Raw genomic sequence first — 22,005 nt, 5'->3', positions numbered from 1 at the left:
TTTTTACTGGCCACAATCAGTTATCTGTTCTGTCCTGTTCTATCTAGTAAGTCAGGCCTCACCTTTGCTGATCTATATTTTTTATCTATGTATTGTGTTTTCTTACATCACCGTTGTTGCATGTTGGGGGCTTCCTATTTGTTTGGGGACTGCTCCGAGGCAAGTTAGGATTCCTCACTGCTATCTTTGAGGTGCAGCGAGTTTCCCAGGCAGTGACCAGGTGTCTAGGTGTGTTAGGAACATCCCACTGCTACTTCTAGTGTTGTCTGATATATAGGAAATTGCGATCAGCTCAGTTTCCAACTACTCTTGTAGTTTTGTTTTTGCCTTATTAATGGGAGTTTTTGTGATCGTCCACAGTTACCATATCATAACCCATCTGTGTGTGGTGGCTCTTGAAGCACCGACTCCAGGAGCAGTCCACTTTTTGTGAATCTCACCTCTAATTTTTGAATGGTCTTTTCTTACCAATCCTTTCAAGGCTGCAGTTATCCCAGTTGATTGTGCACCTTTTTCTACTACACATTTTCCTTCCACTCAATGTTCCATTAATATGCTTGGATACAGCACTCTGTAAACAGCCCGCTTCTTTAGCAATGACCTTTTGTGGCTTACCCTTCTTGTGGAGTGTGTCAATGACTGCCTTCTGGACATTTGTCAAATGAGCAGTCTTCCCCACGATTGTGTAGCCTACTGAACCAGACTAAGGGCCCATTTTAAATGCTTAGGAATCCTTTGCAGGTGTTTTGTGGTAAGTATTCTAATTTTCTGAGATAATAACTTTTGGGTTTTCATTGGCTGTAAGCCATAGTCATCGACATTAATGAAATAAACACATGAAATAGATCACTCTATTTGTAATGACTCTATATAACATATGTGTTTCCCTTTTTGTATTGAATTACTGAAATAGAATATCATCAAAAAGTTAATTTAATTTATTGAGATGTACCTGTATATATCATGTTGAAACAATTGTGTATATGTATATTTAACTTGTGCAATAACTAAGTAATCAGCCTAGTAGCGAAAGCAGCCGTTGCCTCATTTTGCAATTATTTGTGTATTGCCCTGATGATTGGAGGTAATGGAGCGCTGTTCATGGCAAATTGGTGGCAGCGCTGGGATATCTGCATGTCTCCTGGAAACATTTTAAATTAATATGCTTTATTGACACACTCATATGTGGATATCATGCATTTTTATTACTTTTCTGCAGCTGAAATGGACTAAAAACATATATATTTTTTTACTTTCGTATTTTCTTCCTTTAATACAAGTCTATGAAAAAAATATGCAAATTAAACTCAAGGCACTCACAAGAGCAATTGACATGTTATGGTTTTAAAAATCCAGTGCAGGTAAATTTAGGGAGCAAAAAGGAAAATCTCAGTGGACATGAAATTTCTAGAAATCTCATCCACTTGCCTGCAACTGTAAGATGGTGTATATTTGGTGCAGTGAAAGTACAGAGCCTCAAACACAAACCAAATGTAAAAAAATAACTACATAGTAGGAGAATAAAGCTTTGTTCAGCATATTTAGACTTGCCGAACATAGCTCCATACAGGATAACTTTCTACACCTATGGAAAAAATCATATATTTTAGTCAATAAATATATAAATTATATTATTCATTAGATATGACCAGAATTTTTCAAATTCAAATTCACATTCTTACTCAAATTTTTCTTAAATTTACATTTTCAAAAAATTGCAAAAACTACAGTCTCCTTTTTCCCCCAAAAAAGTGTAAAACACTGAAGTCTTCTAGACCTGTACCTAGAATTTTAAACTCTTTAACCCTTTATGATTCAACATAAAATCTTTCCTGAGATTATAATTTTCTTGTTTTGTTCTGAATTTGGAAGATGTCTGAACTTTTTTGGGGTGGCATCTATTCTCATTTGTAGTCACTTTAGTCAGCTGATAGCACAGATTGTACTTTTTCAGTTCCTTAGCTAACCATGTGTTTTTAAAAATCATAAAAAAATTGATCTGAAAGGTTTAACACATATTCAGATTTAGGCCTAAAAAATAAATAAAAATAGGTAAAGTGATAATAAAAAAAACTCCATTGTGTGAATACAAATCAATGCATGTTACAGAAAGTGCAATCACAGTATTGAGGAGGGACACTCAAAATATACAATTTAAAATTGCAAGTGCTGTGGAAGTTAAAACCATTTAAATTACATACAAGTAAACAAGGAGAGAATAATATCATATGAAAGTTCACATAATGATACTAACGCACAGTGGCATGAAGTGCAATTTACCTATCAAAGAAAATGCGCCCAATCTACTTTTCACATCCAGCTTCGAATCTTACTAACTTAGACTGTTCACTGCCACTCCAGCTCAATAACAAAATTATTCCAGTTGTCCCTGCTTCTGTGTCTATCCCTATTTCACTTGTTTTTGCTCAGATGGGAGCATTTTCACTACGATCAGATAGTGAATCTACAGACAGGCAGGGAACATGCTTATGCTGAAGTAGCAGTATGTCACAAGGAGCAGCGCACGTCTGGTCTCTCTGTCTACATGTGTGCATTTGAAGCATGAGCGTTGCAGAGGGGTCAATGAGACACTTTGCAACCCCCCTGATGGCAGCGTACTTCCATTGCAAAATAAGTACAAATAATAAATGTTGTAAGGTAGATACTGACTTTCAAAGCAGTAAGTATGCATTTAACAAGGAAAGCTAACATATTACTTTTTAGCTGATCAGTCCTTTTTAAATTATGAAGGATTTCTAGCATATGTGAGTTGCATTATATTTACGAAACATTTCAGACACTTTTTATAGCTAATCAAATAAAAGGAATACGGTTAAGTGGAAATTGGTGCTGCTGAAGTTGGTCTATCCTCCATCTCTACCCTCACCTACTATATCCTCACCCATCCCCTGTAGACCATGAGCGCTCACGGGCAGGGTCCTCTCTCTTCCTGTACCTGTCTGTGACTTGTATTGTTCATGAATATTGTGCTTATCTGTATTATGTATACTCCTTTTCACATGTAAAGCGCCAAGGAATAAATGGCGCTATAATAATAATAATAATAATAATTTACACTAAAATATTGCCATAAAAATTGTATAAACTAAGATAATCGAGAGATTAAATAAAGTTAGACTAAAGTATCCCAAGATGTACGACATTTATCATGTATGAATCATTGTGAAAATTCAGCGTTTCTAGTCTAATAGTAAACTGTCTAAATTAAATACATTATTAATATATTTCAACTATTTTGTTCTAAAATAGTCTGTGCTAAAAATTATCTTCTCAACCACATGTTCAAGTATGCCAAATTTAAATGTTACAATTTTGGGCCTGTATGGATTTACCCTTTCAATACATAAACATAAAAACAAAATCACATCTGTGTTTCCAATCCAATACTTGATGGCCTAATTTTTTTATTTGGATTATAATAGCAATCTATAAAAACACTTTCTCCAATAAAGAACACATTTTTCTTTTTGTAGGTTACAATATATAAAATAGCACATGCTTTGGAGTTCAGAAGGGAACACTTTTACATTACATCTTAACATCTTAAACTGTACTGTAACTCATGTCATCAGTAAATCAAAAACTATAATGAAAGTCTTCGTTTTAATGGTCAGTTACCTTTATTTCAGAGAACCTGTAAAATAACGAGCAAGAAAATAACATTTTACTATTGTATGTATCATTTATTGCCTTAAAGAAACACACAATGAAAATTCATGTGTCCACAATAATATTTGGCCTAGGTCTAAGTGCCAACCTATATTTCTAAAATGAGAATTTAGTGGAAATTTTTATGTGTGTCATGGTATTTAACATACCTAAAGCATAAAAATTTATGATGTTATAAAATATTAATCCTGTGTCCATTAAATATTAAAGTTTGCTGGCCAGTGAACATTTATCACATTTTAAAGCCACAAGATATCTTAAGTGCTAATTGCTCTTACATTCATAAAGATATTTTAATTGAACTTTTTTATGCTTTAGATATATTGTAAAAATGGTAGACACACTTCTCTAATTGTATAGGACATAATAGATCATTAATTTGTGACGCTCCTTGATACTTCACAAAATGTTGAAACTGCAATTATTTTGCATTATAAAATGTTAGCTAGTGATATAAATGGTTTGCCTATACCCCCTTTAAATTAATTGTATATATGAAATAGCATGGTTCAAGGGAAAAGGTCAAAGAATAGAAAGAGGTGGCAAAAAAACACAACTATTAAAAAACATATTTATTAATTTAAATTAAAAATAAGAAGTAAAAGGTAAAATATGCAAGGAATAATTTAGAAGGGTCCAGATGAATTATTAGACTAGCAGGAGAAATTTACCCAAACATTACAGATCAGTAAGTAACAGTGATTTAATGACAATAGTATGCAAAGCAATATAAAACCACAATCAATTTAGAAGCATGTCAAAACCTGCTAGAAACAGATAGTTTCTGTCTTTAGTACCAATAATGCCACAAAAGAGAATGAAACTGACAGCTGCCTAAAATAATAATACAAAAGGCAAGTGAAATAAAAGCAGCATACATGGGCAATATGACTGGGTAATTAACAAGGTGCAATAATGGTATCCAAGTGTGAGGTTTCAATAGTGGCATCAAGAAATAAAGTGCTAGTGTTTTAATAGTTACCAGTTGCTTGTAGTATATATAAATAATACAAGCACTACATAGACTAAAAGCCTGAGATCACCGAGCAAACAGTGAAAATAGCATATCCACAATAGGTTGTTCAGCATATGGAACCCCATGCCCCAATGTTCCATTTCATCCTGCTTCCTCAGGAGATATGTATGGAAGAAGGGTGAAATGCGCGTTGGGGCACAGGTTTCCATATTCTGGACAACCTGTTACAGGTATATTATTTTCACTATTTGTTTGGGCATCTCGGGCTTTTAGTCTTTATAGCTCTTGTTGATATTAAATATAGGCACTACTAGCAACTGGTATCCATTCATGCTCAAGCACTTAAACTAATCAGTTCTTGATGCCACAATTGCAATCTCACACTTGGATGCCTTTATTGCACCTTGCTAATTAAACAGTCCTATTGCCCATATATGCTTCTAATATTTCACTTACATTTTCTATTATTATTTTAGGCAGCTGTTAGTTTTGTTGTCTTTTGTGGCATTATACATACTATAGGCAACAAATGTTTAACTGTTTCCAGCCCCTTCAGGCATTTTTATCAATTGATTGTGGTTTTGTATTGTTTTGCACACTGCTATTCTTAAATCACTGTTACTTACTGACCTGTAACCCAGTATTTTAGCTTTGGTTAAATCTCAATTGCTAGTTTAATAATTGGTCTGGATATCACACCTCTATTTTATTTCTTGCATACTTTACCTTTTACTTCTTATTTTAATGTATATAAATAAATGTTGTTTTTTCATAATCACAGATTTTTTTTTCATCGTTTTCATAGTTTTATTCATTGGGCTTTGCCCTTGGACCATGCTGTTTTGTGAATTCTTGGTGCTATCCTGGTCATGTATTTCTAGGTCAAGTTTAATTTTTCTGGTTCTCATAAATGTATGTGTACCAGTTTATTGCTTACTGTATCAGTGTACCTTCAACAGCCAGTCTGGTTTGATAATTTTATTGTGGGCTTCTCCCATCTCTGAGCTCTTGTAAGCAATAATTACAAATAAAAGATTGTTTCTGCAGGGAAAAAGTCCATAAATGTCTACTAGATGTTGGTTCCTCCTCTGGGACCACATCAATCTACAGGAACAGGACGTCACTCATCTAACACTGTGGAAACTTCAGAATATTACTGAGTGTGGTTGACATGGGCATTAAGAATGAGTGAACTAGACAATATCTGAATTTAACTGTTTCAGAAGATTTTCACAGGATATTTGATTGACCCAAAAGTTATTCTCTATAAATTTAAAGTGATGATGCAGCGTTTCAGACATACCTGTGTGTGATTTTACAGCCAGTGCCTGATACATTCTGCTTGTGGATTGGAAGAACATGTATCTGCTCTCAGGTGACCTTTATTGTCCCTTTTTATGCTTTGGGGCCTTGTTAGACCTGATAGCATAATAAACGTAAGATGAAGAGCATAGGAAAATCTTTGTACTTATCTAAAGCCTGCTTTACACGAGATGACCAATTGTGCGATAGCATGATTGATCGTACCCACCCCGTCGTTTTTGCGTCACGGGCAAATCGCTGCCCGTGGCGCATCGTTTAACCCCCGTCACATGTACTTACCTTCCGGACAACCTCGCTGTGGGCGACGAACGTCCACTTCCTGGAGTGGGAGGAACGTTCGGCGTCACAGCGACGTCACATGGCAGCCGGCCAATAGAAATGGAGAGGCCCACATAGCCGGCAGGAGCCGTAGGAGGAAGGTAATCTGCTGTTCATCGTTCCCGTGGTGTCATATGGAGCAACGTGTGATGCCACGGAGACGATGAACAACCGCTGCCATTTTAATTAAACAATTTTATGAAACCTAGCGATGAGTACACGACTCACAATTTGTGAGCGATACTGCGTTGCTAGCAGGTGTTACACGAGACGACATCGTGTATGATGCCGGATGTGCATCACGAAAACCGTGACCCTGACGATGCATCGCACGATCAGTCGTCTCGTGTAAAGCCCGCATTACAGTTCATCTCTCTTTCCCCTCTACTCCTTACTGTCACTTGTCTGGTCCTCATTGGATCTTTTGATTGCTTGTACAAGCATCGAACCCCTGAACCTCTTTTCATGCTAGGCAAGGACAGATGGCTCTGATGAGGCCTGAGACTGTTCTACATATGCACTCAGGAGGTCATAAAATGATGATGTCATAATGTGCGCTGTGACTATGTGTGTGTATGCCTAGCCTTTTTTTTTTTTCCAGGCATAAAATGTTTTGCAAAAGTTAGTAAAGTTAATTAAGCTTTTGTCTTTGCTTTCAACCTAGCTTTCAATGTTGGAAGAAACTGGATTTGGAGGAGCCCTTCTTTACATTGATCCATGTGATGTTCCTGAGATATACAATGACAAAGCATTTATGCTTTCTTTAATAAGTGGAGGATTCCCAATCAATTCTGATTCTTCCAATTATAGTAAGTTATGGATATAGTACTTTTCACGTGTTATCTCATTTTTTTACCTATCCTTTGCTGTCAATAGCAATAAATCCAAATTAATATTTATTTCATAAATTAATCTGGGAAAAGTTTTTGCATATCATTTTTTTCTTCTGTATGGATAAATGGGGTCTATATCATCTCCAACCATTCTCCATTCCTACAAATTGTTGCTACAAAACAGTAAGAACACAATAATTTCTTGAGCCAAATGGAATAGTCAAAACAAAAGAATGGAAAAGTTTCATGTTTCCTATATTTATTTATTTTTTTTGTTTTTAAACCACTCTTGGCATAAACAAAAAATATCCAATTTCGAAAAATAACTGTTACAGAATGGGAAACACATTTTCAAATATATTTTAGTGGTCATTAGTCGTCATAAAGAAAGCAAAGAAACATGGAAAACAGACACATATTTCCTTATTTTTCTCCTCAGATATCAAAATAACATAATATTAAGGCCCTCATGTAACACAAAAAAATGCAAAATATACTGTATTTGAATATCTAACTGAGAGAAAACCTTGAAGCTCTTAAAACTGCATTTACGAAGAAAAAAGATAAAGTTCCTGGCCAGGAAAAGGGGAAAATGTTCAAATATAGAATCGTGCCATAAATCTTATATTGGGCTTGAAAGCATATTATGGAAATAATTTATATATGTATATATATATATATATATATATGAACATATATATATATATATATATATATATATATAGATAGCTAGATAGATAGATAGATAGATAGACATATCTATATATAAATATCTATAGATATAGATATAGATAGATATAGATATACATATATATATCCGTCCATGGACATCACTCTGGAACTGAAGAACAAATGTGAAATCAAGCAGTTATACATATAGTAAATAAAAATTCAAAGCTAATTTTAGGTTTTTTGAACAGCTTAAGGAAAGCCAGGTCTAAAGCGGGCTTTACACGCTGCGATATCAGTACCGATATCGCTAGCATGGGTACCCGCCCCCATCTGTTGTGCGACACGGGCAAATCGCTGCCCGTGCCGCACAACATCGCCCAGACCCATCACACGTGCTTACCTGCCCGGCGACGTCGCTGTGACCGGCGAACTTTCTAAGGGGGGCGGTTCGTTCAGAGTCACAGCGACGTCACAGCTGCGTCACTGAACCGCCGCCCAATAGAAGCGGAGGGGCGGAGATGAGCAGGACGTAACATTCCGCCCACCTCCTTCCTTCCGCATAGCGGCCGGGAGGCAGATAAGGAGAGTTTCCTCGTTCCTGCGGTGTCACACGGAGCGATGTGTGCTGCCGCAGGAACAAGGAACAACTTTGTTACTGCTGCAGTAACGATATTTGAGAATGGATCCCCATGTCAACGATGAGCGATTTTGCACGTTTTTTGCGACGATGCAAAATCGCTCATAGGTGTCACACGCAACGGCATCGCTAATGCGACTGAATGTGCGTCACCAATTCTGTGACCCCAACGACTTCGCATTAGCGATGTCGTAGCGTGTAAAGCCACCTTAAGGCAAAGCTATCTAAAGAGTGACTAGAATTGAGACTCAATTATTATGGACCTCAGCTGTGGTATCAGACTGAAAGTTGGTAGGGTGACTAATTCAAGAAAATTACTGCATGCAGATAACATTTTTCATTTATATTTTTTGTACTGCTTACACAAAAATAGAAAATCCAGTATTTTTTGGAACACGTTCAATGTACCACAATTCAAAATGTGGCTACATGTCAGCTTCATATTTGCTAAAAATATCATCACATTTTGTGACTAGTGCTAAAGATAAAAATGAGGCTATTTCTGAAAGTTACTTAGGCAATATCTAGCATTACATTGAGACTTGATTTGTATAAAAAAAACAACATAACAAAATCTGTATGTGCTGTAAACCCTGGTGAGGCACAGAATCAGCCATTATGTCTAGAGGAAACTCAAGGATGGAGGAAACTTGAAGCCATTTCTTGGCTGTCAGACAAGGTTGTTAGAAATTCGCAGCATGAAGTAGCTTGACAGCTCAGTGGGAAAATAATTGTACATTTTCTCAATATCTTACTATACCTGACCTGATGTTCTATAAAGTGCCCTGGGAGCTACTAAAGTAAATCGAGCACTTTAGCTGTGGCCTGTTCATTTTTAGCTTGTGTGCCAAATATATTACCTTTTACCAGTTCAATGGTAAAATGTTTGTTGTTTTAGTTGAAGAATGCAATTTTCTACATTTATTAAAAATAGAATGCACTAAAAATCTGAGCATTTCTTTTAGTCAATCGATTATTTGTATTATCTTAGTACTGTCAAAAAGTAATATCCATTTTCTTATCTTTCTTATTACCACATTCTTGCCACATTAAATGTTTTGGGTTTTTTTAAGCAAAAACCTATTAGACATAGCCGGAATTACATGAACTTTTCAAACCATACTATCACTAAAATTATTTATGATATATCCTTAGTATGAAATTGACAAACTGTTACCCACTGTTCTTTGAAGAACACCTTGTTATTAGAGATGAGCAAATAAATATGTGTAATTGAAATCCACTCAAATTTTACAAAATTCTGTACCAAAATCCACAGGAATTGAGGTACTCGAATTATGCATGATAGGATCATCTCTTGTTAGGTCTTGCTACAGCGTCCTTATAGGCTTGAAAGCTAAATTTGAATGTTTACGTTATTCTAACAAATTATTTGATTCTCCTCAGTTACAGAAATGTAGATTTGTTTATGCATTTTATATTATTGTTTTGCTGTATAAATGTATAAATTCCTTCCAGAAATATTGTTTCAATTTATGCTTATTTGACAAATGATTTTTAGATTTTCAAAGAAGTTTTCTGAATGACTGAAAAATGCATGATGCAATTAATAATGTATATAAGTGAGTGGATCAACCTGCAAAGGAGTCAAATTTCCTTAAATTTGTAGGGCTATAAAATTCACACACTTTTTGATTTGCTTGAGTTGCAAATTAAAAGAAATTTCCTTTGCTATTTTACACACTAATGAAAACTCAGAAAGTGGTCAAATAATGCCAGACTCGATCGAGTAGACTTCTTTATAGTGCCTTGCACCTATCACATCACATGGTCTAGTGAAATAAGAAAGGCCTATCACTTTGATTCTAAAAACGAGGGCATACCAAGCACAATTTTAGGATTTTACAGCATTGGAATAAGGGGACATAGCTCATTCCCACTAAAGGTAACACAAGGCTAATCTGATTTTTGTGTACAACAATAAATTTGAGAATGAGGGTATTGTAATATTTACATGAGCTTAAAAGTGGGCCTCCAGAGTCAACAGTACTGATGGACTCTTGGCTCCCAGATCCAACACTGGGCCAATACATGCCATATTGATTTTTTTCCTAGCCAGTTAGGTTGAGATCCCACAGACATTAATTGAGTTTTGTTTTTTACTTTAAGAAGCTCTTAAAAACTTCAATGCAGTCCTAGTAGACCTCCGAGTATTATACATATATTTTCCAGTCCATTAGAGGCTTAGCATTATTGCAATTTATGATGAAACTTTTTCCCACAAATCAAATTATTTTGACAAATGTGTTGAATTTGGTGAATGTAAACTTTAAAATATCTGCTTCTGAGTTAGTTGTTCATGGAGTTGCAGCATTGCCTTATTAGAGTGAAACTGCAGGTGCAGGGTAGTAAACACAATGGCTCCTTCACAAAAAAGCTCATTCATTTTCACTACAGTGGGGGACCCAGAGATATGCTGATTAAAGATGAGCATGGATCTATACACAGACGTTTAAAACAAATTTCCTGAAATTAGCGTTTTCATACAGATTTGAACATTGTGAGATTTAATTCACAGCTCTAAAGTAAAACAATTTACCTGACACCATTTCCCACACTACTGAAGCATCAGAAAGCAAACAAATGTTATTTTGCATTCCGAAAAGGCTTTCCCATAATACCCTGCAGTTGTGACATGTAGTCCATTATAACACCTTGTACAGTGCTGGTCAGTACCTAGGTCATCACAGATCAGCTGTTCCAAGTGGAACACCATTTGTATGGCAATCATTTTTAATCTGCTGAGTCACTGTGTAAGTCTCTCATTGGTAAAGTGTAAGCTCTAATGGGGAGCAGAATCCTCTCTTGTTTGCCTGTGAAGTGTAAGATCTTATGGTCAGCAGGGATCTCTACCACCTGTAGAATGTAAGCTCTTATGGTCAGCAGGATCATCTCATCTCTTTCTTGCCTGTGAAACTTAAACTCTTCTGGTCATCAAGGGTCTCTCTCTTTTTCATCCCCATGAGATGAAATAACTCTTCTAAGCGAAACGCACATATAAAATCGACTTTGACGTATGTTACTACTATATCTATTAACCATTTTGTATTAACTGGTAATAATAATAACAATAATAATAATAATTATTATTTATTTATTTATGAATGTTAAGGTATAAACTTTTTAATAGACCTTCCAAGTCATGTAACAATATATTAATATCAGTATTCTTTTTAAAAAATTTGGAAAACATGGTGCACTGCATGAATACCATAAGTATGGAGGTAACTAGCCACTTTAAGGGTCAAAATATTTTCATCTATGGGTATGGACTTCATGTTAAATAATTGCTACTGTTTTACTAAATGTTCATTCTTCTTAGGAAAGTGGTAAAATGCAATCATAAGTGAATGCTGGCATTGATCAAAACATTTTGATTTCGCTCCAAAATAAATGTAACATGAATAAATATCCTTATTATAATGCTTACAGTGTAATGCTAATTGCACTGAGAGCAAATCACACCTTTATCAATGCCAGTCGTGGAATAAAGAGTGCTATGAAGTGCTTATATAGTTTATACTATCTGAGTTTGTGTCCTATGTAAAAGATCTTTACTTAGAAACCAATTTTAAGTTAGTTTCCAACTACAAATGTGACTACCTTTCATTTGTTCTAACTATTCCCTACTGACACTTTCCCAATATACCTTTTTTACCTACTCTGCTCATGTAAGCTGATCTATCGGCAGCATGTATATACCTTTATTGATGTTATAGTTTTGATCCTTTTGGTCTAGAGATTGTAATCAGACACACTGAGCAGGGGATCTCACTGGTGAGGGTGGGGTTGCCTCTCTGTGAGTGACAAAACAAGAATGCCGCGGAGACACCATCACATGTTTCTCAATGCTGGCAGGAAACTAGCCAGGTCTTGCACCGGGAAGGAACAACCACGGAAAGGGCAGTCTCCAGTCAAGGTAACCACCTATACCAAAACATTGTATCCATCCACAGACAGCTGTTTCGGGGTATTTGCCCCTCATCAGTGTGGAGTAGGAAACTGGCTAGTGGGAGCAATGCCTAGTAGAACACTACATAGGTAAGGATGGTTGACTTCGGGGAGATCAACATCCAACACCGCGAAGACACCATCACGTGTTTCTCAACGCAGTGACACTAGAACAAGGCCCCTGGGAAAATATGCAAAACAAGAATGCCGCGGAGACACCATCACATGTTTATCAATGCTGGCAGGAAACTAGCCAGGTCTTTCACTGGGAAGGAACAACCACAGGAAGGGCAGTCTCAAGTCAAGGAAACCGCCTTTACCAAAACATGGTATCCATCCACAGACAGCTGTTTCGGGGTATTTGCCCCTCATCAGTGTGGCGCAGGAAACTGACTAGTGGGAGCAATGCCTAGTAGAAGACTACATAGGTAAGGATGGTTGACCATGGGGAGATCAACATCCAACATCGTGGAGACACCATCACGTGTTTCTCAACGCAGTAACACTAGAACAAGGCCCCTTGGGAAAATATGTGAGTGACAGCAGTCTGGGCATGCATGTCAAGATCACACTTCACTCTGATCGCAGCCTGCTTTAAAGTGTGCTACTTTCATCTAACAAGCACTGTGATATGTCGATCATTAGATAGTAAATCAAAGTGATATACTATCTAATGATCGGCACATCTCAGCACTTGTGAGATGAAAGCACCTCACTGTGAAGCAGGCTAGGAGGAGAGAGAAGGGGAATCTGTGCATGCGTGTGAAGAATGCTGTCACTTACATAGAGGCAGCCTGCCAGTGTTGTGACCTCCCCAGTTTGTTTGTTAATATTCTCCAGACCAGAGGGATCAAAGTTAGAACATCAATAAAGGCATATATGTGCCGCTGAGAGATGAGTTTACTTTAGCAGGGTAGGTAGCAGAACTACATTTGGAAACTGTTAGTTAGGACAAATGAAAGTGGGTCACAATATTATTGGAAAACCTTTTTAAGTTTCAATTTCCAATACAGCTGAAAACAAAGCGTAAAATTAATGTTTTTATATTTTCTTTACGTTTACATATACTAAACAAGTAACAGTTAATAATTATTTACATTTTAGTGAACAATTAATTTAACATATATGGCTAAATAATTCTTTCTAATTTAATAACTAAGAATTGAGAAAGAAATTACAGTTTGGAAAGGGAAGTAAATAATTGTTTCAGCATCTACATATGTCATTAGGAACCCCCAAGGATTAGAATGATTTACTCTGAAATGTTACTATATTTTACAAGTTATAATCTTAATTTAACAGATTTGTTTTTTCAATAATACATCAAGGATGCTTTTGCAAGAGAATATCTGTAAATTAAAATGAATTGAACAAGTGTTGCTTACAGCCTCCAATCAACCTGTCCTTTCAAAATTGTAAAGTTGTAAGGAGGTGGATAGACTGTCATGTTTTCCCATTAAGACACCAATCATATTTGTGTAATGTTTGTATTTCTGCAATGTTTTCCAGTGGTAACAACTAACAAGGATTCATTTACCTGTGGGCTAGAGTACTAACCACTATCCACAAGAAATCATTGTCTTCCTTTTTACTCTTATATAGACAGGGTTAATACCTAGTCAGCCAAGGAGAGGAAGGCGTGATAGAGACCCGTGTGTAGAGAGTTCCCGGTTAAAGTCAGTTATGTAAGTTACCTTCAGAGAGAAGACAAGAGTTGGGTGTGTGTAAGGATAAGGGAGCTCATTAGCAAGGAAACTGTTGTAGCAACAGAGATCTACCTTACAGGCAAGTGGATGATATCTACTAGAAAGAGACTTTAATGGGAATCAGTTAAGTGTTGGCCAGTTATGGTGGGCCTTAAGAATGAAAAGGATCTGTCCAGCTCATAATACAAGAAGAGGGCATTGACTCTAGGAGTAACCCTTCTAAGGGACCACCACACTGTTGTCTTGGTACAGGGATAACAGCGTAACACATTCACCCATGTGACCCTGTACTGGGAAGTTGGAGGTTCACGATATCTGTTCTGCCAGTATACTGTTCACAAGTATAGAGTCATTGCCCAAATCCACTATGTATATGCTTCTGTATAATGCAGAAGATAACTACAAGTGTACTATCTGCTACCCTCTGGACATGAGTTTGTGCTTAAGTAAAGATAACTTTGTTTTTATCAACTTATCTGGCTTCCTCATCCAGGAGACAAAAGGGTCTAAGGGGTGCTTCACACATAGCGAGATCGCTACCGAAATCGCTGCTACGGCACGGTTTTGGTGACGCAACAGTGACCTCATTAGCGATCTCGCTGTGTGTGACACTGAGCAGCGATCTGGCCCCTGCTGCGAGATCGCTGCTCGTTACACACAGCCCTGGTTCGTTTTCTTCAAAGGTGCTCTCCCGCTGTGACACACAGATCGCTGTGTGTGGCAGCGAGAGAGCGACGAAATGAAGTGAGCAGGGAGCAGGAGCCGGCATCTGGCAGCTGTGGTAAGCTGTAACCAGGGTAAACATCGGGTAACCAAGGTGGTTACCCGATATTTACCTTAGTTACCAGCCTCCGCAGCTCTCACGCTGCCTGTGCTGCCGGCTCCGGCTCTCTGCACATGTAGCTGCAGTACACATCGGGTTAATTAACCCGATGTGTAATGTAGCTAGGAGAGCAAGGAGCCAGCGCTAAGCAGTGTGTGCGGCTCCCTGCTCTCGCGGTTATGATCGCTGCTTCGGCTGCTGTGTTTGACAGCTAAGCAGTGATCATAACAGCGACTTACAAGGTCGCTGTTACGTCACAGAAAATGGTGACGTAACAGCGACCTCGTTGTCGCTGTCGCTTAGTGTGAACCAGCCCTAAGATCACACAGAGCATGACCGACCTGAATCTGAAGGTGTCCACAGCAGCAACAGTACCACCACACACACATCCAGGACCCCATATTTCTGTAGCGTGTAGGGATATGGAAAGCTAGTAAATTATGCCTACAACCCTCAGCCAGGTTACAAGATAAATTACATTATATATTTTTAATTAACTGATGCCTTTGTGTGTGCAGGCTTTAAAATTGTAGGATATAATGATGAGGAATTCTATGATTGTGCCGGAGAAAAGGATAGTATTTTGATACCATAATAGAACCAGATTAGTCCTGCTCTGAACCTAGAAATAGATAATTACCAATTTGTTAGAGAAAAAAACCCATACAAACATCCACAGGATAAGTAAAAACTGTAAATTACAATACAATCATAGTCATGGGTGTGGGGGTATATAGGACCAATAGGACCATTCGGAAAAAATCATAACAGAACCAAAAGAAAAATAACCGAGGGTGTGGGGGAATATAGGACCAATAGGACCATTTGGAAAAAATCCAAACAGAACCAAAAGAAAAATAACCAAACAACAGGTCCCAAAATAACAATATCTTTATTAGTATTCATAAGTAACAAATGACTATAGCGCTTACAAAGTGATAAAGTAAGGGTTAGCACAAGTTTAAACACAATTTTAAATGATTTTTAAATGAATTGGGACAACTTACTTGTTGTATGTGATGACAGCAATTGCAGATGAGTAGATGTGAATCTTTATCTGACCAGCGTGGGCCGCTGCTGGGATAGCGTGTTTCAGGATGGCTGAGTTGCAAGAATGCAGCTGCTTCTTCCCAGTGGGTGCAGGGACTTGTGGTGTGCTGCGGGCAGGCTTCACAGGATAAGAAGTGACCCAGTGGGAGGGATGCAAGTCTGAGCTGGCGTCTGTATCCAGGAGCCCCAGCCAGCGGCTTCCCTGGATACTTAGACACGTGCGTGTGGAGGAGCGTGTGACGTTACAGGGCTCAGGGCAGGCTGATGAAGGAGGCACGTTTTGCACCTCTGAAATGCGTTGGGACCCCTTTTGCCCGCTACAGGCTTCCGTAGCCTGCCCTGATAAAGATTCACATCTACTCATCTGCAATTATTCTCATCACATACAACAAGTAAGTTGTCCCCATTCATTTAAAAATTGTTTAAAATTGTGTTTAAACTTGTGCTAACCCTTGTTTTATCACTTTATTAGTATTCGATTAAAAGCGCATATATTAAATTTTTAAATTATTTTTAAAAAAACACAACCATTGGCTGGAAAAAGAAGGGCGTCACAAATGAGGTGACCCACAAAAACACTGTATGCAAAAAAAATGGGGGATGCAAAAATATAAATAAGGGTTAAGGTACAAAATGAATAAATAATTAGACAACAAGGGGAGATAAAGTGTCACATGCTAAGAAGGGGTAACCTTACATTAAAGAAGAATACATACACCTAATTGCTGCCATAATATGCAGCAGTGGGGATAACACAAACATATATTACCAAAGTATGTATATAACATGCACCAAACAAAATGATCAATAATATGTGGCTATAATAATATATATACTAACCACATAAGGTATGTAGTGTAAGGGGAAGCTGCTCCACAAAACAATTGGCATACATGATGCTAAATAGTCATATAGAGCCAGTAGTAGATACAAAGTAAATACAGATAAATGAGGGAATTTACCAGAGTATAGATGGAGCACAAATCCAGGTGTGTGACGCCCGCCCCGACGCCCGCATGTTTTGGTGCCGTCTTCTTCAGGGGGTGAAGAAGACGGCACCGAATTGTTGTCTAATTATTTATTAATTTTGTACCTTAACCATTATTTATATTTTTGACCCCCCCCCCCCATTTTTTTGCATACTATGTGGTTTGCGGGTTACCTCATTTATGACGCCCTTCTTTTTCCAGCCAATGGTTGTGTTTTTTAAAAAATCATTTAAAACTTTAATATATGTTCTTTTAATTGGATACTAATAAAGACATTGTTAAATTCTGACCTGTTGTTCGGTTATTCTTCTTTTGGTTCTGCTACCTAGAAATACATGAAACTATATTCAGTCAAGTCAATGCTATTTTAGTATATCATTGGCATAAATAATATCATGGAGATGTATCTTTTCCAGCTGTCAGTGCACTCATAGAATCCTGTCTATGTATCCTGTCTATGACCCAATTAGAAGATATAGTTTTCTACTAACTGGGAAAGGAAGAAGTAACAGTAGTTATCCATGCAAAAGACACCACCGAGACAAAAAATAAGTGAATGTCATAATTTGCGTTGCCGGAATTCCACTAATATGGGCCTCCACACAAAGCCCCACCCTTCCTATCTCTTCCCAAACCACAGGCCTTCATTTAAACACATATACACACATATGCATACACTTTAACTCCCACCAGCTGCAGCCTCCAGTTGTTTGCGCTATCTTGGCCGTGAATCATAATATGTGTGACCTCATGCAATGATTTTTTTATGATTTAAATAAATGATTTTAAAAATGACTTGCAATCTGCACCCCTCAATTTTGATACCCAGGCAAAATAAAGCCAACAGCTGGGGTCTGGTATTCTGAGCCTGGGGAGGCTCATGGTTATTGGCCCCCCAGCTTAAAAATAGCAGCCCGCAGTCACCCCAGAATTGTCGCATCCATTAGATGTGACAATTCCAGCCCTTTACCAGGTTCATTCCGATTGCCCTAGTTTGGCTGCAATCAGGGTAATATAAAGGGTTAATGACATATATGATTTGTAAAAAAACATTTATTTAAATAGTTAAAAAAAGCTGCATGGAATCCCTCATTTTTTGATACACAACCAAGATAATGCACACAAGTGGGGGCAGCAGCCTGTAGCCGTCTGCTATATTTATGCTGGGTATCGCAATATGGGTGCCCTAAACCATTTTTAGTAATTTATTTTCACACTACTAAAGGGACGCAGACAGCATGTGAGATTCCAATCAATCAAAGACACTGTCACAGAGGGCGGGGGCACGGTCTGACTGCAACCAATCACAGACTCAAACTTTATAGTGCAGGTGTGCCCATCTCTATTTATGAGTATTTGCATTTCTTTCCTTACTCTGAAAATATATTTGTAAACTATAAAATAAGCAAAAAATTGTAAAAATATTTTTTTAAAATCCCCAAATAAATAACACAAAAAAGGAAAAAATAAAATAAAAATAGTGTACCAATAAACACATATATTTACAGTGCCTACAAGTAGTATTCAACCCCCTGCAGATTTAGCAGGTTTGATAAGATGCAAATAAGTTAGAGCCTGCAAACTTCAAACAAGAGCAGGATTTATTAACAGATGCATAAATCTTACAAACCAACAAGTTATGTTGCTCAGTTAAATTTTAATACATTTTCAACATAAAAATGTGGGTCAATTATTATTCAACCCCTAGGTTTAATATTTTGTGGAATAACCCTTGTTTGCAATTACAGCTAATAATCGTCTTTTATAAGACCTGATCAGGCCAGCACAGGTCTCTGGAGTTATCTTGGCCCACTCCTCCATGCAGATCTTCTCCAAGTTATCTAGGTTCTTTGGGTGTCTCATGTGGACTTTAATCTTGAGCTCCTTCCACAAGTTTTCAATTGGGTTAAGGTCAGGAGACTGACTAGGCCACTGCAACACCTTGATTTTTTCCCTCTTGAACCAGGCCTTGGTTTTCTTGGCTGTGTGCTTTGGGTCGTTGTCTTGTTGGAAGATGAAATGACGACCCATCTTAAGATCCTTGATGCAGGAGCGGAGGTTCGTATGCAGTGCCATCCAGTCTCCAAACGTCACGTGTGTGGTTGGCACCAAAGATCTCGATCTTGGTCTCATCAGACCAGAGAACCTTGAACCAGTCTGTCTCAGAGTCCTCCAAGTGATCATGAGCAAACTGTAGACGAGCCTTGACATGACGCTTTGAAAGTAAAGGTACCTTACGGGCTCGTCTGGAACAGAGACCATTGCGGTGGAGTACGTTACTTATGGTATTGACTTAAACCAATGTCCCAACTGCCATGAGATCTTCCCGGAGCTCCTTCCTTGTTGTCCTTGGGTTAGCCTTGACTCTTCGGACAAGCCTGGCCTCGGCACGGGTGGAAACTTTCAAAGGCTGTCCAGGCCGTGGAAGGCTTACAGTAGTTCCATAAGCCTTCCACTTCCGGATGATGCTCCCAACAGTGGAGACAGGTAGGCCCAACTCCTTGGAAAGGGTTTTGTACCCCTTGCCAGCCTTGTGACCCTCCACGATCTTGTCTCTGATGGCCTTGGAATGCTCCTTTGTCTTTCCCATTTTGACCAAGTATGAGTGCTGCTCACAAGTTTGGCGGAGGGTTATAATTAGTCAGAAAAGGCTGGAAAAAGAGATAATTAATCCAAACATGTGAAGCTCATTTTTCTTTGTGCCTGAAATACTTCTTAATACTTTGGGGGAACCAAACAGAATTCTTGTGGTTTGAGGGGTTGAATAATAAATGACCCTCTGAATAAACTTTTCACAATTTAAAAAAAAAATAAAAAAAGAAATAACATTCTTTTTTGCTGCAGTGCATTTCACACTTCCAGGCTGATCTACAGTCCAAATGTCACAATGCCAAGTTAATTCCGAATGTGTAAACCTGCTAAATCTGCAGGGGGTTGAATACTACTTGTAGGCACTGTATGTAACAACAAACAAAAATAAAACAGTACACATATTTGGTATTAATGCATCCAGAACAACTTGATCTATAAATCAATCACATTATTTTAACCCCTTTAGTGAACACCGCAAAAAAGGGGCAAAAATTAGATTTTTCATCAAACACATGGAAAAAAAGGGGAATAAAACGTAATAAGAACTTCAAACATAAATAAATATGGTATCCCTGAAAAGGTCATCTCATCCATCAAAAAAAAAAAAAAAAAAAAAAAAGCTGCCAATCAGATTTTTCAGTGAAAAATCATTTTTTGTGTTGCTATTCTGAATCTGCAACCAAAATTTTCCTATTCGGAAAGAATTTTCCATAATTTAGTTTTCTACCTTTTCAGTGCAAATTGGAGATCAAGGCAAACTTTGGGCCCCCATATTTGTTGCTAATTAGAGTTGAGCGCGGTTCGCGGTTCGTGGTTCTCCAGTTCTAGGCTCGAGTGATTTTGGGGGCTGTTCGAGATCGAACTAGAACTCGAGCTTTTTGCAAAAGCTCGATAGTTCTAGATACGTTCGAGAACGGTTCTAGCAGCAAAAAGCAGGGCTTTTTACAGCTACAGTGTGCAGGAGCCATCGCTGGCAGCCTGCCAGAAGCTGGTAACCAAGATAAACATCGGGTATCCAAGAAAAGCGCTTTGGTTAGTAACCCGATGTTTATCTTAGTTACGTGCAGGAAGCCCACATTTCCCCGCTCAGCTCGCTCCGCCCCCTCCTGCCCGCGGCATGTACACATATACACACACACACACACACATGGTCCCGCTCGGCTTACCTGCGGTGATGAAGTCCCGCCATCCCGACCTCAGCGCTGTCACTGTCCTCCATGGCCGCCGCTTGTCACATCACCTCTCGCTTCCGACCCGAGACTGACTAGCGGTGACGTCACGGACCTCTCGCGATACTTGGTGTGAAGGCGCCGGTCATTGAACTCAGTGACAGGGGCTGTCAGTGTGCTGGAGATCAGCGCAGGTAATGTACCTCGCTGACAGCAGCACTTGTCATCCCCTGCAGTGACCTGGGCTGACCCATTGATGTTAGCTCAGGTCACTGCATTGCTCTCCCAGCCAATGGGGAACATCCTGCTCTTCATTGACTGGGACAGTGTGGATCGTCATGGCAACCCCTTGGATTACACCACACCTGGATTTGTTTTTCATTCTAATAAATTGGTTAAAGAGGGAATGTTTTGGGGAGTGTTTCTTCAAATAAAAATGTGTTTGTCGTCTATTTTTTTTTATTACTGACTGGGTTGGTGATGTCGGGTATCTGATAGACGCCTGACCTCACCAACCCCAGGGCTTGATGCCAGGTGACATTACACATCTGGTATTAACCCCATATATTACCCCATTTGCCACCGCACCAGGGCGCGGGATGAGCTGGGGCGAAGCAACAGGATTGGCGCATTTAATGGATGCGCCACTTCTGGGGCGGCTGCGGCCTGCTATTTTTAGGCTGGGGAGAGTCCAATAACCATGGACCTCCCTAGTCTGAGAATATCAGGCCCCAGCTGTCTGCTTTACCTTGGCTGGTGATCCAATTTTGGGGGACCCCTACGTGTTTTTTTTTTTTAAATTATTTATTTAATTTAAAATAACAGCGTGGGGTGCCCTCAGTTTTGGATTACCAGCCAAGGTGAAGTTGCCAGCTGTGGTCTGCAGGGTGCAGCCGTCTGCTTTATCCTAGCTGGCTACAAAACTAGGGGGAACCCTACGTCATTTTTTTTTCATTTTTTTGGCTAAATACAAAGCTAAGCACCCCTTAGTGCCACATGAAAGGCACCAAAGGGTGCTCCACTTTTTCTCCACTTTTTCTCCACTTTTTCTCCATTTTTTTCTCCATTTTTTCTCCACTTTTTCTCCACTTTTTCTCCACTTTTTCTCCATTTTTTTCTCCACTTTTTCTCCATTTTTTCTCCACTTTTTCTCCATTTTTTTCTCCACTTTTTCTCCACTTTTTCTCCACTTTTTCTCCACTTTTTCTCCATTTTTTCTCCACTTTTTCTCCATTTTTTCTCCACTTTTTCTCCA

General features: G+C 38.4%; 1 protein-coding gene across 1 annotated transcript in view; it reads left to right on the top strand.

Annotated features, from left to right (window-relative positions):
- NAALADL2 (N-acetylated alpha-linked acidic dipeptidase like 2) overlaps positions 1-22,005 on the top strand; it is a 937,508-nt gene that overhangs the window by 306,353 nt on the left and 609,150 nt on the right. Inside the window, exon 5 of the mRNA XM_075341533.1 lies at positions 6,972-7,116. Within this exon, the coding sequence (XP_075197648.1) occupies positions 6,972-7,116 (145 nt within the window). The remainder of the gene's footprint in view (positions 1-6,971; positions 7,117-22,005) is intronic.

Source organism: Anomaloglossus baeobatrachus, chromosome 3, assembly GCF_048569485.1.
Source record: "Anomaloglossus baeobatrachus isolate aAnoBae1 chromosome 3, aAnoBae1.hap1, whole genome shotgun sequence".
Lineage (NCBI taxonomy): Eukaryota > Metazoa > Chordata > Amphibia > Anura > Aromobatidae > Anomaloglossus > Anomaloglossus baeobatrachus.
Note: the sequence above shows the minus strand (reverse complement) of the source record. Positions and strands in the feature narration are given on the sequence as shown.